Source organism: Prionailurus viverrinus, chromosome B2 (genome assembly GCF_022837055.1).
Source record: "Prionailurus viverrinus isolate Anna chromosome B2, UM_Priviv_1.0, whole genome shotgun sequence".
Classification (NCBI taxonomy): Eukaryota; Metazoa; Chordata; class Mammalia; order Carnivora; family Felidae; genus Prionailurus; species Prionailurus viverrinus.
The window spans coordinates 28,103,438-28,121,323 of record NC_062565.1 but is presented as its reverse complement, the minus strand read 5'-3'; the positions used below and the strand labels follow the sequence as shown (position 1 = coordinate 28,121,323).

At 35.6% G+C, this 17,886-nt stretch overlaps 1 protein-coding gene across 2 annotated transcripts in view; it reads right to left on the bottom strand.

Moving 5' to 3' along the window:
- EXOC2 (exocyst complex component 2) overlaps positions 1-17,886 on the bottom strand; it is a 277,000-nt gene that overhangs the window by 146,523 nt on the left and 112,591 nt on the right. The window contains exons 11-12 of one of the 2 annotated variants that reach the window (XM_047859097.1): positions 17,538-17,656; positions 1,185-1,310 (exon numbers count right to left, since the gene is read on the bottom strand). In XM_047859097.1, the coding sequence (XP_047715053.1) occupies positions 1,185-1,310; positions 17,538-17,656 (245 nt within the window). The remainder of the gene's footprint in view (positions 1-1,184; positions 1,311-17,537; positions 17,657-17,886) is intronic. The other variant, XM_047859098.1, reaches the window with a different exon arrangement.

Genomic DNA, 17,886 nt, shown 5'->3' with positions numbered 1-17,886 from the left:
TGAACAAGCTCTCTGAGTGGCCTGGCTTACTGCACTTCCATATATTCTACATATACACAGTATATAGACATTCTACATATATGGACCACTGGGTCTCAAAGATCAGTCTGTCATGGAGAATGCCTCCACTCCAAAGAAAAATAAGGAACAACTGTTTTCTCACCAACATAAAGAAAAATTTCTTTAAAAAAAAAAACAGAGGGGCGCCTTGGTGGCTCAGTCAGTTAAGTGTCCGACTTTGGCTCAGTTCATAATCTCACGGTTCGTGGGTTTGAGACCCACATCAGGCTCTATGCAGACAGCTCAGAGCCTGGAGCCTGCTTCAGAGTCTGTGTCTCCCTCTCTCTCTGCCCTACCCCACTCACGTTCTGTCTCTCTCCCTCTTGTTGTCTCAAAAATAAACATTAAAAAAATTTAAAAAATCACACACAAAAAGTAAACTCCAATACTTATAAGAATAACATAAAATATCTTAAAATAAACTTTGAGGTATTTACTTTTAATATAAAGTAAGATATTTCTATTAGTTTATTTGGATTTCTTTAAAAAAAAAATTATTCTTAAGTAATCTCTACACCCAACATGTGCCTTGAATTCACAACCCCGAGACCAAGAGTCACATGCTCTACTAACTGAACCAGCCAGGCACCCCACCCAATTTGGATTTCTTAGATTTGTTATTGAGGTTATAAATAACTAGTGACTAACAGCATTTAACTGGTACCCAAATGCGTTATAACCGATATATTTTGTATCTCACACAGGTAAATAAACAATAGGTAAGTATCAACTTTACAAAGGAAATGTAATATAGTTACAATTCAAGATACTTTATTCTCAGGAAAAAATGATTAGTAATTAATATATTATTAACCCTTCTTTCTAAACCAAGTTTTAAAATGCATACAAAAGGTGTTTCTCTGTACTGACTATAGAGATTACTTTTATTACAAATGTCATCTTAAAGAATTTCTCACAAAATATTTTCTGTAGCATATTCTTTAAAAGTCAACCACAGGAAAAATTAAAGTAGACTTTAACTGTGTATGTTGAATATACATTCACCTGTGAAGGTTGGTAATACTTAGCAGCAGCAACACAAGGAAAATTTCCAAGACAAAAATGTCTGAAATTATAGAAGTACAAATTTAAAAGACAAAGTAGGAGTAGAGAGAGATACATACTGTCATCTCGACCAGACTGAAAGCTGCTGCCCCTCTTTAATGACGCTGTCTGACTAAGATGACCCAACACCAAGGGACGTGTATCACTGTCCAGATCCAACATGGGACTGTGAAGGCCTGGGGTACCTAGAAGAGAGGTGACATTTCCATACATTCCATATATTCTTATTTAGTTGATGTAATGAACTGCTTCTCAGAGTTATTTCTTGATCAATTGTTCCATTCTTTTAAATAAAACATTCACTAAGCAAAATAAAAAAATGTTTTCTCTTAATAGCTTTTAAAAGTCATTCCCACCATGACAGATTTGTAGGATTCAATCCATTTCTTTGGCTTAATACAGAGAGGTAACAAACCATGAAAGAAACTTATGTTTCATTTTAGAATGAATATTCAGCAATACTGGCAGGGGCAAGGGTGGGACAAAGTCTACAAACAAAAATCAGGATGAGAAATCCTTTTTTGAAAGACAACTTGGCGCTTGGAAGTCACGGAGTTCTGATTCTTTTAATGGAGCAGACTTACAGCATAAATCTTTAACTTTCCTGTAAAATTTAAATCTCCAAATCCTATGATTTCTTTGGTATGTGGGATTTGATCCCCTATTTCTATTCCTGATGCCAGCCGCCTAATTTGGATCCTTCCCACCTCACACTGTTAATATTCCAGAAGCCTAACATTTCACTACTGTCCAGAAACTCTCTTTACTGTCTGGATTAATATCACCAAAATAGTGCTTTCTTGATTCTCTTCTCAGAAGTCTTCCACAAAACCCTTAGACATCCAACCTAGGGGTGCCTGGGTGGCTCAGTCAATTAAATGTCCAGCTTTGGCTCAGGTCATGAGCTGGCACCCTGTGAATTCTAGCCCCACGTCAGGCTCTGTACTGACAGTTTAGAACCTGGAACCTGTTTCAGATTCTGTGTCTCCCTCTCTCTCTGCCCCTCCCCTGCTCATGCTCTGTCTCTGACTCTCTCTCTCAAAAATAAATAAACATTAAAAAAAAATTAAAAAAATAAATCCAACCCAAATTATTCTAAAAACCAGGAAACATTTTTTCCCAAAATGGATATCAAGAACTATTAGTATCCCATGTTGCTTAATGAGTTAGTAAGACATTGGCTTTAGGTGGTAACATTTGCCTTGTCAGTCTGTAGAGGCATCTACACCACTTTGAGCTCTTTAGTTGGACATCCAAAGATGTTCAAAACAAACTGAATTCAACACATTTACAGAGAATTTGCCATGCATAGGACATTTACATATTCTCCCTATGAAAAATCATCTTACATTTTTCTGCCTTATATCCTACCCTCTCCACCTGAAAGGCCTCACCTATCCTTCCTGTCCACCCACTTAAACTCTCATTCTTAAAAATGCGACTTGAGGGGTGCCTGGGTGGCTCAGTCAGTTGGGCTTCAGACTTTGGTTCAGGTCATGATTTCACGGTTCGTGGGGTTAAGCCCTGTGTCAGGCTCTGTGCTGACAGCTCAGAGCCTAGAGCCTGCTTTGGATTCTGTCTCCCTCTCTCTCTGCACCTCCCCCATTTGTGCTCTGTCTCTCTCAAAAATAAATAAACATTAAAAATTAAAAAAAAAATAGGACTTGAATTACAGCTGCTCCATGAAGTCACCTCTTATTCCAACTCAAAGTGTTACCTATCTTCTCTGCCTTCTGACACAAGTGAAAAGTAACATAATTCAACTGACTTGACATTCTACCTTCTGATGTTCATTAACAGTCAAGTTACTCCTGTTTCCAAATCAAAATACTATATTCTCAGGTGTAAGGATTAAATATTATATCTGTGTCCATAATCACTGGACCTTCTGCAAATAACTCCCTCAATATATACTGAGTGACTGGTACTAAATTATTCAGTAAGAACTCTATTCCTTCTTTTGTAACTTAGTAGAATAATAAAAGCTTATAGATTTGTTTTCAGATACAAAAGATAAAACATATCTATGCCACTGATAATATTAGTTAGTTATTCAGTAACACTGACAAGTATTTATTGAGTACCTCCTATGTGCCAGTAACTGTAGACCCTGAGGATAAGGTGATGAATAATAGACAAGGCCCTGCTCTCAAAATATTTACATTCTGGTAGTGGAGGCAAAAAAATAAAGCAATAAATAAAAAAATACAGTAAAAACATGCTATGGAGAACCTGCCTTCACAAGCTCCTCCTAACATGAGCTACTTAACATGATACACTATGAGCTATTTCCTTGTATTCTCACAAATTCTACTAAGGTAGGGATTGTAAAAATAGAAATTAAATCATTTGAACAGATTTTTTAGTGGAAAAGAATTTTATTGAAGAAATACTATGTTCTACTAAAGTGCTAAATATAAATAATTTATTTACCTGCATTTCTACTTTGGAAAACAAAATAAATGATATGTGATACAGAGTAAAAAAATACAATGGAGAAACAGTATTTTTATAATTGATTGTTTTCTGTATTAAAGAAGTTGTGTGTAGAAGCTTTAATGATATGACATTTTCCTTTGCAGTTACACAGTTGCCACTGCTATTAACTATAGAATTCAGGAAATTAGTATCGTAATATCAATTTTCTGACATACTTTAATAGGAAATATAAAGAAGACCAAACTTATTTAGCATGACAATAAGTATTTACATTAAAATTATAATATAAATAAAATTTTATATAAAAAGGTACAAAGAATGTTTTACTTAAAAAATTTTTTTTAAAAATATTTATTCACCTTTGAGAAAGACAAAGACAGAGTACAAGCTAGGGAGGGGCAGACAGAGTGAGAAACACAGAATCCGAAGCAGACTCCAGGCTCTGAGCTGTCAGCCCAGAGCCCGACGCGGGGCTCAAACCCACGAACTTTGAGATCATGACCTGAGCCAAAGTCAGATGCCCAACCGACTGAGCCACCCAGGAGCCCCTAGAACGTTTTAATTTTAAAATGTTACAAGTTACTCTTCAAGGTTTCAGAAATATACGTTTTAATTTTATTTTTTTTTATGTTTATTTATTTTTGACAGAGAGAGAGAGAGAGAGAGAGAGACAGAGAGACAGAGACAGAGTATGAGCGGGGGAGGGGCAGAGAGAGAGGGAGACACAGAATCCGAAGCAGGCTCCAGGCTCTGAGCCATCAGCACAGAGCCCAACACGGGGCTCGAACTCACAAACCGCAAATTCATGACCTGAGCCAAAGTCGGACACTCAACCGACTGAGCCACCCAGGCACCCCCCAGACTATACATTTTTAATTAAGAAGGAAAACACTTCCTAGTTTCCTAAAAATACATTATGTACCATTCCTACAGAAAAATATAATTATCATTATTCAAGTAGATCCTCAGAAAAAGATTTTCCCCATAAATAATGTCTTTACAACTTTAAATAGTTTAATTTTAAGTAATTTATGAAGTTTAAGTAAATCTTGGAATTTTGAAACTGTTAAAGCACTGATTTATCTTCCCCTTTAATAACAGAAATTATATTATGAATATGCTTTTCTTCTATTAGAAACCATATCATCATTTTCTATTATATCAGGAAAAGAAAGTTTAACATGAACTGATTTCTTAATTGGCAGTGTCAAATTACCATCCAGTGTAGCACAGAATCAGGGAGTTAAAACAGCATATACACCCTCAGGACTAACCAGCATCTGGAACAAATCTGTAAGACGCATTTTTACTGAGTGACCAGGAGATAGCGCAACAGCACCACACACATTCATCAGCCCTGAAAACTCAACAGTGGGCATTAAACTCGCAAATGCATTTCTCTAACATTTTTTTTTTTTTTTTTTTGCTCAAACTAAAGGTCTTATCATCAGTTATTTTACAGGGAATTAGGAAGATTATCCTTTGAAGAGAAAATTAAAACATTTTAAATCTCATTTAACAGAAACTATTTACTATCAAGTGTCAAAAGAAAAAACTCCTTGAGGATTGACAGCCCTTTTAAACTTAAATTACATGATGTGGCATTCCTACACTATAAAATTATTACAACTATGAAGTGGTTTTGACGATAAGTAAAAAGAAAACAAAAAAATGAGAAAAACTATTTCTGTAACATCAAATCAACAAAAGGCTTTAAAATACCTTACAAGAAATCAGCATATTTTCTTGGCTGTTTTACAACACAATGATAGCAACATCTTTTGATGTGTTCATGAGACATACATACATTATACAAAACATATGTTTATTAAATGAGAATAATTAGCTGGGGCGCCTGGGTGGCTCAGTCGGTTGAGCGTCCGACTTCAGCTCAGGTCACGATCTCACGGTTCGTGAGTTCGAGCCCCGCGTCGGGCTCTGGGCTGATGGCTCAGAGCCTGGAGCCTGCTTCGGATTCTGTGTCTGCCTCTCTGTCTGCCCCTCCCCCATTCATGCTCTGTCTCTCTCTGTCCCAAAAATAAATAAACGTTAAAAAAAATTTTTTTTTAAATAAATAAATGAGAATAATTAGGAAGTTTCATAAAATCATGCTCTGACTTATGTGCAACTGAAACTTATGTTACTTACTTGTGTGTTTTCCCTGACAACCTAAGTTATCTGCCCCTGCATACAAGATGGTGTTCAAGTGTATACACACAACTTCAGTTCTTTCATTAGAATTTTAGCTTGCAATGGAACATTTTACAGGTGACAGAGACTAAAGTTTTTGTAAAATTGTGTTTGGCTATGTCTTTCTCAATACTGCATTAGGTTATGAGAAATCATTTGTTTTCTTGGCAGTAAATTTTCTCCAGAAATTAACTGTTTCGACAATTTTTTCTAGATGAAAAAGAATTAAAAGTAGGATTGCAGCCTTAATGAAAGGTTATCACTTTCTGGCTTCATTTGTGCTAATACTAACAACCTGTTCACTATATTTGAAATTGAGGCAGGGATTAACCCAGGATTCTCATGGTTTTACAACTGGAATGGAATTCTACAGCTAGCTGAAGGAGTCATAATAGGCCAATGCTTCATCACCTGTAAAAATCAGGACTTGAAACTATAAAAATTTTAAAGTCTTTTTTGGCTGTAAAATAATGATTCTAAGATATGAAGTTTAAATCTGAAACTTTATATCACCACTGAGAATAAAATGGAAAATATGTTTCTTTTGCTCACTATTCCTACAACTTAGGTCACTGATTAATGTTGTTACGTAAATGTATAAAAAGTCTGCCTCTACAGAGCAAATGTGAAAATTAAGCCTTAAATGGAAATTATACAAAGAAAATATAAAGACAACAAAAAAGTAACAGTGAAACCTATTTTGAAATTCATCAGAATTTGTTCCGAAATTCATCAGAATTTTGTTACAGCTTGGCTATTTTAAAGACACGAAGCAGGGTAACCAATAAATACATTCAAAGGAATAAATGCTTATAAGATCAAAATTATTTGGCTATAAACAGTTAGCTGGGGAACAGTGTAAAGACTACTCTGGAGACAAAATTCCACACAGAAACATACCCGATAGCATGAGAACCAACACTATAGTACTTCTAGTTCCAAAATCCTATGTGGTATTTGCAGGAAAAATGATAAAAACAAAATCCTAGAACTAAAAGGGTATATAGCCATGTCTTCTAAATTCTACAAACTAGTATTTGAGTTACAGTTTCACCAATATATCAAAAAAAAAGATACATGGCTTATCTACAGATGCTGGAAGAAGCATATTGGGGAAAAAAAAACTTTCAAACACTTAAAATTTTTAAAAATAATAACTAAACTTCTTAATTACTGACAATCAAAAATCTATGTTTTATTTCTCCAGTTAAAGCTTCTATACCTCAAAAGGAACTTTTTCTAATTGTGAGTACGTAGGAGAAATTAACAGATTGTAAACAAACATAAAATCAGAAAAACCCTTTTAAGGATACTATATAAACAGAACAGAAAATTTGTTTTAATTAAGAGAAAAAGAAAAAGATGTTTTCAAAAGCTGCAGAAGTTATTTTCTATAGGACACTAATAAAACAATCCTAGTCACTTCACTAAAAGAATAAAGCTGCAAGCGTAGAAATAACCAAAAGTTTAAAATGTATTACTTTTCTAAAAGAAAATAAACAATCTTTCACAGTTTGCTCTTAAAAGATCTGAAAAGATCTTCCCTTAGGCCCAAAAACTTAATGGTTTACATTAAAACATTGATTCCTAAGGAAAAAAACCTGATAATGAATTTGATTTTGTAGAAAATGCTTATTGTACCTAGTACTCCAGAAGAGTTCCAGGAAACCTTATCATGTATCAATCAAATCCTTTCAACTCAAGCTGTGCAAGTTTTCCCTATTTTCAATGCAAATAGTAGTCAATATTTATTTAACAGACTATACAACATAAAGGGCAGAAGAGTCCTTTCTTAAGGGAAGCCTGCAGATGTGGAACCAGGTGAATAAGTTTACTATATTTTCTCATCCTTCGTGCCTCCTGCAGCAAGTTTTCTCACAGTCACAATAGTATGGAGAACACTGATCTATAGCCCCCGGAATCTCAGAAGGGCGGCTGACTTCCTTACCGCCCTTAAACACCTTTGAACACATTTTCCTGCGCACAGCGGGCCCTTGTCCTGCACTGCAGCCCGACCACCCACTGTTGCTTGTTGACCAAACACACGGGCCAGGAGCCTCCACAGACACAGGCAGGATAGGATTCCTTTCAAGCACACCACACAGAAGAATTTCAATGCCAAAGCTGGAGGGGGGGGGGGGGGGGGGAGTAGGGGGTGGTGGTTATATCAAGACAGAATTAGAAATTCCTCACGAATTAGACCTGTGTCAACAGATAAAAATGTTCTTTTTGATCTTACTGTGTCTCTATATTTAAAGTTGCTACAGGGGCATTTCCTTAATTTAAAGAGGATCATTTCATCTAAATTAAATGAAGGGAAACATATTTAACATACTCTTTGTTAACCTCACTTTACTTTCTTGGGTGTCACAACTGTCCTAAGCAGGTTCCAGGCAAAAATTCTGGTGTACTTTAACATCATTCAAAACAGTAGGTAAAACAGTAGAATATATTTTAAAAGCAAAACTAGAAGTGTGAATTTTGAATAAGTATTTATTAGCTAACATTAGCTATGTAAACAAGAACCAGATATTTGAAATAAGCTAGAAAGATGAATAAACAAAATAAAATTATTTATGCTTTTATGAAAATACTTATATTTTTTAGGGGCGCTTGGGTGGCTCAGCCGGTTGAGTGTCCGACTTTGGCCCAGGTCATGATCCCGCTCTTCGTGGGTTGGAACCCTGCGTTGGGCTCTGTGCTGACAGGCTCAGAGCCTGGAGCCTCCTTCAGATTCTGGGTCTCCCTCAATCTCTCTGCCCCTCCCCCACTCTGTCTCTCTATCTCCCAAAAATAAATAAACATTTTAAAAAATATTTAAATAAAAAAATAAATAAGTACTATATTTTTTGTAATTTTTTATAGATCTAAATAGAAAAAACATGCTCAGAATATATAAGCTATAGAATTATTACAAAATGACATAACACAAAATATTTGTAATGAATATTTTAAAATTACCAGTTAATGCTAGCATTCAATGTGTGCTTGACACACACTGTCAAAATTTTTTTTCTCTCTTAAGGATAGGGGGACATGAATTAGACATGAAATGGCTCCCAGCTGCAAGATGTCTTCTTCCAGATGTACAGTAAGCCAAGACAGTAGAAAAGAACCAGCTGCTAGGATAACAAATTTAAAAAAAGGTCCTTTTGACATAAGCCTTATTGGCCTGTCTTAACAAAGATGGATCACTCATTCATTGTAAGGTGAATGGAATCTAGTATAAAATAGAAGAAACAAGTAAAAAGAACTTAATCCAACTCTTTCCTATGATGTTTAACAGCTGTTATTTTACTATGCAAATCTACAAACAAATGCTATGTTATTCAAAACAGTAAATCAAATTCTCAAGTCCTAAATTACTGACTTTAAAACACTACTTAAATTACTAGTATTAATTACTACTCTTAATTTTAATTTGGTAGCTAAAATTCTCTTTTCAAATTAGATTTAAAAACAAATCTACAGTCATTATATAAAAACCTGCTGATCTGCATTCAGGTAGTGAATACTGCTTATATAAACTTACACTTATTACAAACAACAGGGATGACTTCTAATAGTATGCCTTGTAAATCTAATTCATGGCACCCTGAACATCACTTGGGTTTTTCCCTTTCTGTAAAAAGACAAAGGGGAAAAGAAAATCAGACCACCACGTTGCTGAATAGAGTTTTTTTATAACAGTCCTAAACTGGTACCTCTACTTCTCTCTCTTGAATCTGCCTTATTCTATATATCCCTTGTAGCTTATAAATCTCAAAGCAAATGACTAAAATCCCATTAGAAGCATTTAATCTTCTAGAGCCAATTAAAAAAATCCTCTAGTCACAACAACAACAACAAAAAACAAGGGTACAGATAAAGCTGGGGTTGTATAATCTACATCAGAAGGGATTTAGGAAGAGCAGGTAGATCAAATCAAAATCTTCTATCTGTAGCTGCTGTTGTGCCTTTCCTTTTTTTTCTTTTTAAATAAACTTCTATTTTTCTAGATTCATACTGTTATGATCAAAATTCAGGAAAGAAATTATTTTTTAAATCTCCAGAAAATAAATTTTATAAAGAACTATCCTTAGGTACAACCTCATTGTAACAACTTAAAAAAATTATAATTGTATTAAAATATTTAATATATGTATAACAATATTACTATATATTGTTATGTATATAATATATAGTTAAATATATAACATTTAATGCAAGTATAATAATAAAAAGACACATTTTTACTGTCTTTTAACTATGGAAATATTTTTGTAGTTCTATAGAAAATATGATTAATCTGCTGCCTATTCCCTATAGAGGTTGCAATTTAATCAAGAGTACAGGAAATTTACCTAACCCTTCATTATAAAAATACCAGAATTATATTTATTAACTCCACTAATTAAAAGTGTGTATGTATATGTATACATACACACATATACATACACATACATATATATATGTATGTATACATACACACACATATACACATGTATAAATTATGTACACAAAGTTCATAGGTGCACTTTTTAAATATCAAGAAAAATAGTTTAGTTATACTCTGTAAATTCAGGAAATTGAACATAAGTTTTAAAAAATATTTTATGCATGTTATTTTTAAAATTCTTTTATTAAAAAAATTTTTAACATTTATTTTTGAGAGACAGAGTGCAAGTGGGGGAGGGGAAGAGAGACAGGGAGACACAGAATCTGAAACAGGCTCCAGGCTCTGAGCTGTCAGCATAGAGACTGACACAGGGCCCGAACTCGTGAACTGCAAGATCATAACCTCAGCCAAAGTGGGATGCTCAACCAACTGAGCTACCCAGGTGCCCCTATGCATGTTATTTCATAAACTGGAAAATACAGCCTTTTATATCTTAAGATCATCAGATAAACATAAATATTTTTATTTCAGCAAGTAATCAATAATCTGCTCAGTGTTTGAAAAAATTAAGAGTAGATATTTAGCACAGCCTCTATTCTTAATACTTTTTCTTCCATAATAGATACACACCATGATGATTCAGAATAAACCTTTCAAGTATGACATATCATCTCAAAGTTTTCAAAGAGAACCTGAGCCACATATAAATGTATTTTCTTCTGTTGTGTGACTATTTTAAAGAATCTGCTGCTTACTTAAGCTATTGCTGCTATTCTAAATGCCCCTGATTATGCCCATACTCAAATACGTCCTTTGGGCGAAGTCCTAATTAAATACATACTTGAAAGAAGGGAATAATTACTCTATGAGTAGGCTGATACCCTTCCCCTTGAGTTATTAGATATCGCCAGCATATATTTTAAGAGTTAAATTCATTTTCAGAACAAAGAAAAAAACACCTTTGAAGGCTACCTTTAAAAATCCTGTTTGAGAATGTCAGTAGGGGGCTAACCAAAGGCTTTTCCTGACAGGAAACCTGAAGACTTAGTCTAATTTTGGACCTGTTTCACAGGAATTTTAAGAGAGGAATGACACTTCTTATAAGGTGGTAAAAGTTTTCTGTACAACAATTCAGGACATAAAGCTGCTGTGAATGCAGGGGAACAGCAGCAAAATGGTTAAACAGTTTAGGCTGGGGGGAAAAAAAACAATCAGACTCTTCCTTTAGTATTTAAGCTAGGATGAGTTTTTAAAATATTAATCTTTATGCCTATTCCCTATATTTTTTCCCCTGTGTCTCCCCTTAGAAAAGCCAAAAGTCACATTTGCACTATAGAGGTAGGTCACAGAAAAGCAATGAAGAATATTTGGGGATAAATGTCAAAGCATGTTTAAGGTACAATGGTAATCTCTTGTTCTGTGTGTTTATAATCTGGAAGACACCATCCACTAAGTCCAGCCTATGTTATTACTATAAAAATAAGAATTCAGAGAAAGGACTAATGCAGTGTCCATAAGAATATCAATATTATGACCTAGCTCTGCTAACAAAAGAATAGCTCTGCTATACAAAAGAATCCTTGAAAAAGGTGGCTTTTTAAATATAGGATTGCTGTCTCTAAAAATCTATCACCATCTTTGCTTATGAAATTTTCTCTGAAGACCACAAGACTAAATATAATTAACATTTTTTTTCCTTAAACCACTATGGAAAGGCTTTAAGACTTGAAAAAAAAATTATGTTAGATTTCTTAAATTAATGCATAAAGACCAACTTAAAAAGACATTAAGAAACCTTTTCCTGTCTGAAATACGTATAGTCTATCTATTTAAAATTGTATTTTATTTCACAGGACTGTCTCCGTTCTTGACTACTGTTCTTTGCCTAAGGGTTTAAACAATTACAACCATTTATCTTACCCAGTGTTAAAAGTCAAAGTACAGATATTATAATAGAGGAACTTACAATTCATTCTTTAGATTTAGAATGCAATAAGGTTTCATTTTGAAAACAGTATGCTGAGAATACCTGAATAAAAGCAATGAAACTTCATAATGAAGTGCCAGATGAAATAAAGGCACTGTCATCATGATCATCATGTTCAGAAATCCTGTTTGATGAAATATTTGCTCCTACAATAGAATACAGAGAACCTGCTGTCCTACCTCACTGGTCCAGAAGGAGTAGAGTCTGGTGGAATGGGGAGAAATCTGAACTGCTCACTACTTCCACCCCTATTCAGGACAAGGGGAAGCTGGGTTGTCACTCTCTGAGATACCGCCTTCACATGCACAATAGACATAAAGTCATCAATTGAACTAGACGCTATCCCAGGTTTTTTACATTTCTAAAATGACATAACAATGAGAAGATAGCCAATAAAAAATCCAAATGATATTTAGGAGACCTCCCCCATATTACCTTACACTTATATATTTACACACTCAAATATCAACTGAGAGTACATCATGAACAAAGCACACTTCTAATTAAGACATATATTTTATATAAACACATCCACACATACATACACCTATATCATCTGTGTGAATGTAGTAAATGTGTATTATGTGTATATAAGAGCTAACATGTGTCCAATGACATATACATGCATTAATGAGAGCAACCAGAACAGAAATGGGTCTGTGGGCCATATTTTACTAATGGCTAGTTTTTCCATTTTAGGAAACACATGTTCAGTCTATATCTATGCCACATTTCATGTCCTTTGCCTTTGCATTGAGTGTAAGTTAAAAAGGTAGGGTATCAGTGTACTTAGATACATCAAACTGATTCTGAATTTTGAAGACTAAATATTTGATATTAAGAAATTATTAATAACTTTTAAGTAATCATAATGGTGTTTTGGTTACAGTTTTTAAAAAGAATTTTTATCTCTGAAACTTACATACTGAAATAATTATGAATGAATATGACCTGCTTCAAAAATAATTCAGGGGGCGCCTGGGTGGCGCAGTCAGTTGAGCATCCGACTTCAGCCAGGTCACGATCTCGCGGTCCGTGAGTTTGAGCCCCGCGTCAGGCTCTGGGCTGATGGCTCAGAGCCTGGAGCCTGTTTCCAATTCTGTGTCTCCCTCTCTCTCTCTGCCCCTCCCCCGTTCATGCTCTGTCTCTCTCTGTCCCCAAAAAAACAAATAAACGTTGAAAAAAAAAATAATTCAGGGTGAGGGGAGGTAAAAAACAGGTAAGAGTACAGATACAGTAAGACTGGCTATGAATTGATAACTGCTGAAACTAGGTTAGGTACACTGGAGGTTATTTTATCACACTTTCTGCTTTTAAGTATGTTTGGAATTCTGCAAATAAAATCATAAAAACTCATCCTGATATGAGCTCAAGGAACACATCAATTTTCCAAGTAAAAGGCTCTTCCATGTTAGGATTATCTATGTTGTTTTTATTAGTCGTATTTGCTGACAATAAAGGAGGGCAGTTAAGGGGCACCTGGGTGGCTCAGTCAGTTAAGCAACCAACTTCGACTTAGGTCATGATCTTGTCATTCATGGGTTTGAGTCCTGCATCAGGCTCTGTGCTGACAGCTTAGGGCCTGGAACCTGCTTCAGAGTCTGTCTCCCTCTCTGCCCTTCCCTGGCTCATGCTGTGTCTCTCAAAAAAAAGAGTGCAGTTAAGCATGTTCTTTTGAAAGAGAAAAATTAAAATATAACCTATAAATATGTGACTAATAATATATTTAGGAAATTTATCTTGTATGGTTATAAAATCTGTGGAGTAAGTTATAAATTGTTATGTTTTTACTTCTTAATCAAAAAGACCAACTTATGAAAATAAATTTAGGTAGAGCTCATCACTAACAAATGGATCTATTTAACGTACATTCTTTTCATTATTTCATGAGTACAAGTGATGAGCAAGTTCTGCAATAACTTTGGTCAGTGAATTTAAAAGGTACAGCTCCAGTGACACATAAGCTATCATCATTTTTTTTCAGACATACTGATTTTAACCAGTTCTAGATAAATACATATGGTGATACATAACATCAAGATGACAGGAAAGGAATCCATCAGGTAAAAGTGTGTCTCCATTTATCTTAAAGAAAGATTCAGACCTTTAGCAATGGAATACTGGTTATCAGATATTTCAGGTATGGACATAACAATATGTGTTATTAGGTGTTCAGATAAGTGAAATTTCATGGTACATTTCCAATTTCAAATAGTCTACATGTTGTCTTTATAAATTACACATATCCCAAAAATTCAAATATTTTCATAACCAAATTACACAATCAGATGTCTCTTATAAGTAGGAAAATCCTTAGTTAGACCACATATCCTCTTTGAATCTGGAGATATATGTTGATCACTGTTACTTATTAACCATTTAGTGGATTGGGGAATAGGGTGACAATACTGAGCACCTCCTAGGAATCTGGGCTACTCTACACTTCTTTATCTGGATAACTGATATTTATCATTTAGACTCAATGGAAATATCATCTCCTTTAGAAAACTTCCTTGGACCTCCCCCTCAATAGACTGAAGTAGAATTTTATACTCCCTACTTTATGATGTTTTTCACAATTATATATGTGGCTTTTAAAAATATATATCCCTCCCACTAGGCTACAAGCTCTAAGAGGTCAGAGACCATGTCGCCTTGCTCACCACTGTACTTCCAGTCCCTAGCACAGCATGTAGTGCACAGATTCAATCCAGGCTATTCCTGAATCATCTGAGAGCATTAAAAAAAAATACTGATGCCTAGACTTACAGATTCTAAAATAATCAGTAGGAATAAAGTAGAGGTCAGGAATTGACAGTCTTTAAAAAGATCCAGGGAATTCTGATGGGAAGTCAATGTTGAAAGTTCTGGCTAATAAAGTACACCCAATAAACAAATGTGTAAGGCCTTTTAAATATCCCTAAAGACTACATACAAACTGTGTATATAATTTGAGGTCATTTTTACCTGCTAAAACTTTAATTAATGACATTAATAGGAATTTTCATGTGGCATCAATAAGGAGCTATCTGGGTTTTCCTAAATACCTAGAATAAAACAAAATTACAGCTGGGAAGTACTCAAAACCAAGCCAAGTAATTCATGACAAAATGATGCTATAAACAAATAATTGTGACCTCTCCATTATACTTCCTTCTGTTCCAGGACTGTTTTTATGTTACTTCACTTATTCCTCCTGGAAACTTTGCCATGTAAGTATCACTATGTCTCATTTATTTTTACATTTATATAATCTATTTGGCATCTCATGCCACTGAAACTACATTTACCAAGGTCACCAACAACAGCCTCAGTGCTAAATCTAAAAGACATCTTTTCATCTTATTCTTCATCTTAAAACAACTTGCTGATCACTCCTCTGTGATGTCATGACATTAAACGCCCTGCTTTCCTCCCACCCCAGCAGACCACTCCTTCTTTGTCTCTTCTATCAGCCCTGTAAATATTGTGTTCCAGATTTCTGCCTGAAATTTTCTCCTTTTTAACTCTTCTTGGGTGAATGCATCAACTCCCAGGGACCATCTACACACAGATCACATCCAAATCTCTTGTTCTGTAAATCCGAACTACCTATTGGATATCTTCCCTTGTATGTCAGACAACTCCAAATCAATCTTCCCAAACAAAAGAAAAAAAAATAAGTTTTTTCTTCTATGCTCCCTAACTCAATGGTGCCATCGTCCTAACTAGCTGTTGAAATCAGATATCTGGGAGTCACCTTTGACCCCTTCTTCTTCCTCATTCTTCAATCACCAAGTCTTATCACTTCCAGTTTCTGAACACCTCTTGTATCTCTTTCTCCATATCCACCACGTCCATGTGAGGCAAGATGCCTGAATCAATGTAGCAGCCTCATAACGAGCTTTGCTGTTCAGTCTTGCTCCCTCTCATCCATTCACTACATGAAAGCCAAAGGAGTCTTTCAAATACTAAGTCTCAGTGGGTCTTTCCCCTGCTTCAGACTTCAGACCTGTAACTGTCAGCCCAATGTCCTCTAGATCAAGTCCAAACCCCTTGAAGTGGTTAACAAGGTCCATATAAGCCTTGGCACCTCCTAACTCTGCCCCCTACTCTTGCCATTTTGATTGTGCACTAAGCTCCAGCCACAGAGAATTCACTGGCCATCTCTTGCTTGAAGTCCTGTGCACATTCTGTTTTTTCTTCCTGGAGTGGTCTTTCCTCTTCTCCTCCTCTATTTCAACTGGCCCATACATATATCATTCCGATCTCAACGTTTATTTATTTTTGGGACAGAGAGAGACAGAGCATGAACGGGGCAGGGGCAGAGAGAGAGGGAGACACAGAATCGGAAACAGGCTCCAGGCTCTGAGCCATCAGCCCAGAGCCCGACGCGGGGCTCGAACTCACGGACCGCGAGATCGTGACCTGGCTGAAGTCGGACGCTTAACCGACTGCGCCACCCAGGCGCCCCTATCATTCCGATCTCAAAACAAGTGTTATATCCTTCAGATTTTGGAATGTCACTGTGACCTCAAAACTCTGATTTGAATGCTGTTCTTAAGTGCTACTACCATGGCACTAGGAACTTCCCAGGCTTAGAAAGTAACACTGTATTCTACTAGTCCTTTCTACTTTCCCTGTCCATAGCCCCCTGCTATTTTATAAGTCTCATGTGAGCCAGGCCCCTGTCTGCCACACTGACCATTATATCCTTAGCACCCAATAGTGGCCAACACACAGCAGGAACTGAATATATCCAATATCTGTGGAATGATAGAATTATACAAATAAAAGTTGATAAACCTGAATGTGAATGCAGCTGTGACTTCTTCCTTTAAAATTTACCTCAGGGCCTTTGTAAATGTTTCTTTTTCTCAGAAAAAAAATGGCCATCTAACGTATTCTCCTCCGTTCTCCTCCCGCACAATATTATGATTGTTCTTTATATTACTTGTCAATAATTTCATCTTTTGTTAGTTTAACACCATCTGTACTTGGCATACAGATGTATGTGGCATAGCGGAGCTATATCCAATATGCCAAGATGTACTTGGCATAGCGGAGCTCAATGTATATTTGATGAATAGTGAGTGGACTCCTACCATTTATTAAAGACTAATATTTCTACAATAACATGTTGCTTCCCATAAAAGTTTATTCCCGAAACCAAACCTTTGTCAACACTGGGTGCCAACCATAAAAATAGGCATAATCAAGAATTTTCTCCCTTCCCTCCCGTTTTGTTAATCACTCAGGTATAATGCTAAACCAGGAGCAAAACCAAACCAAAACCAAAACAAAACAAAAGCCAGGCACAAATATCAAGAAAATTAATCATTCCCTTAATCATTAAGCATTTCCAAATATTAAACTGACAATAAGGAATGGCATGACAATAAGGAATGGCATAATGCACTAGAAGAGAAGCAGACTTGCCTTTCAAATCTTGTATATAGCCCTCTTTGCAGCTGTGCATGAGCTGAAGGATCCATCTGTGTTGGGCACCAATACATTGCCAAGCAGGGTCACCTGGTGCATGAAGGTCAGACAGGTACCTGAAAAAACAAGGCCAAGTTTAACCAAGTAGGCTTCCTCTGTACAGCCATAAATAAGGATAAAGGAAAGCTAGCATTTTTCTTTTAAGTCATTACTTATTTTAAGAAAACCTGAAAATTTATAAGGGGGGCCCAGGTGGCTCAGTCGGTTAAGCATCTGACTTTGGCTCAGGTCATGATCTCACAGTTTTTGAGTTCACATGCCACATCTGGCTCTACTGACAGAGTGG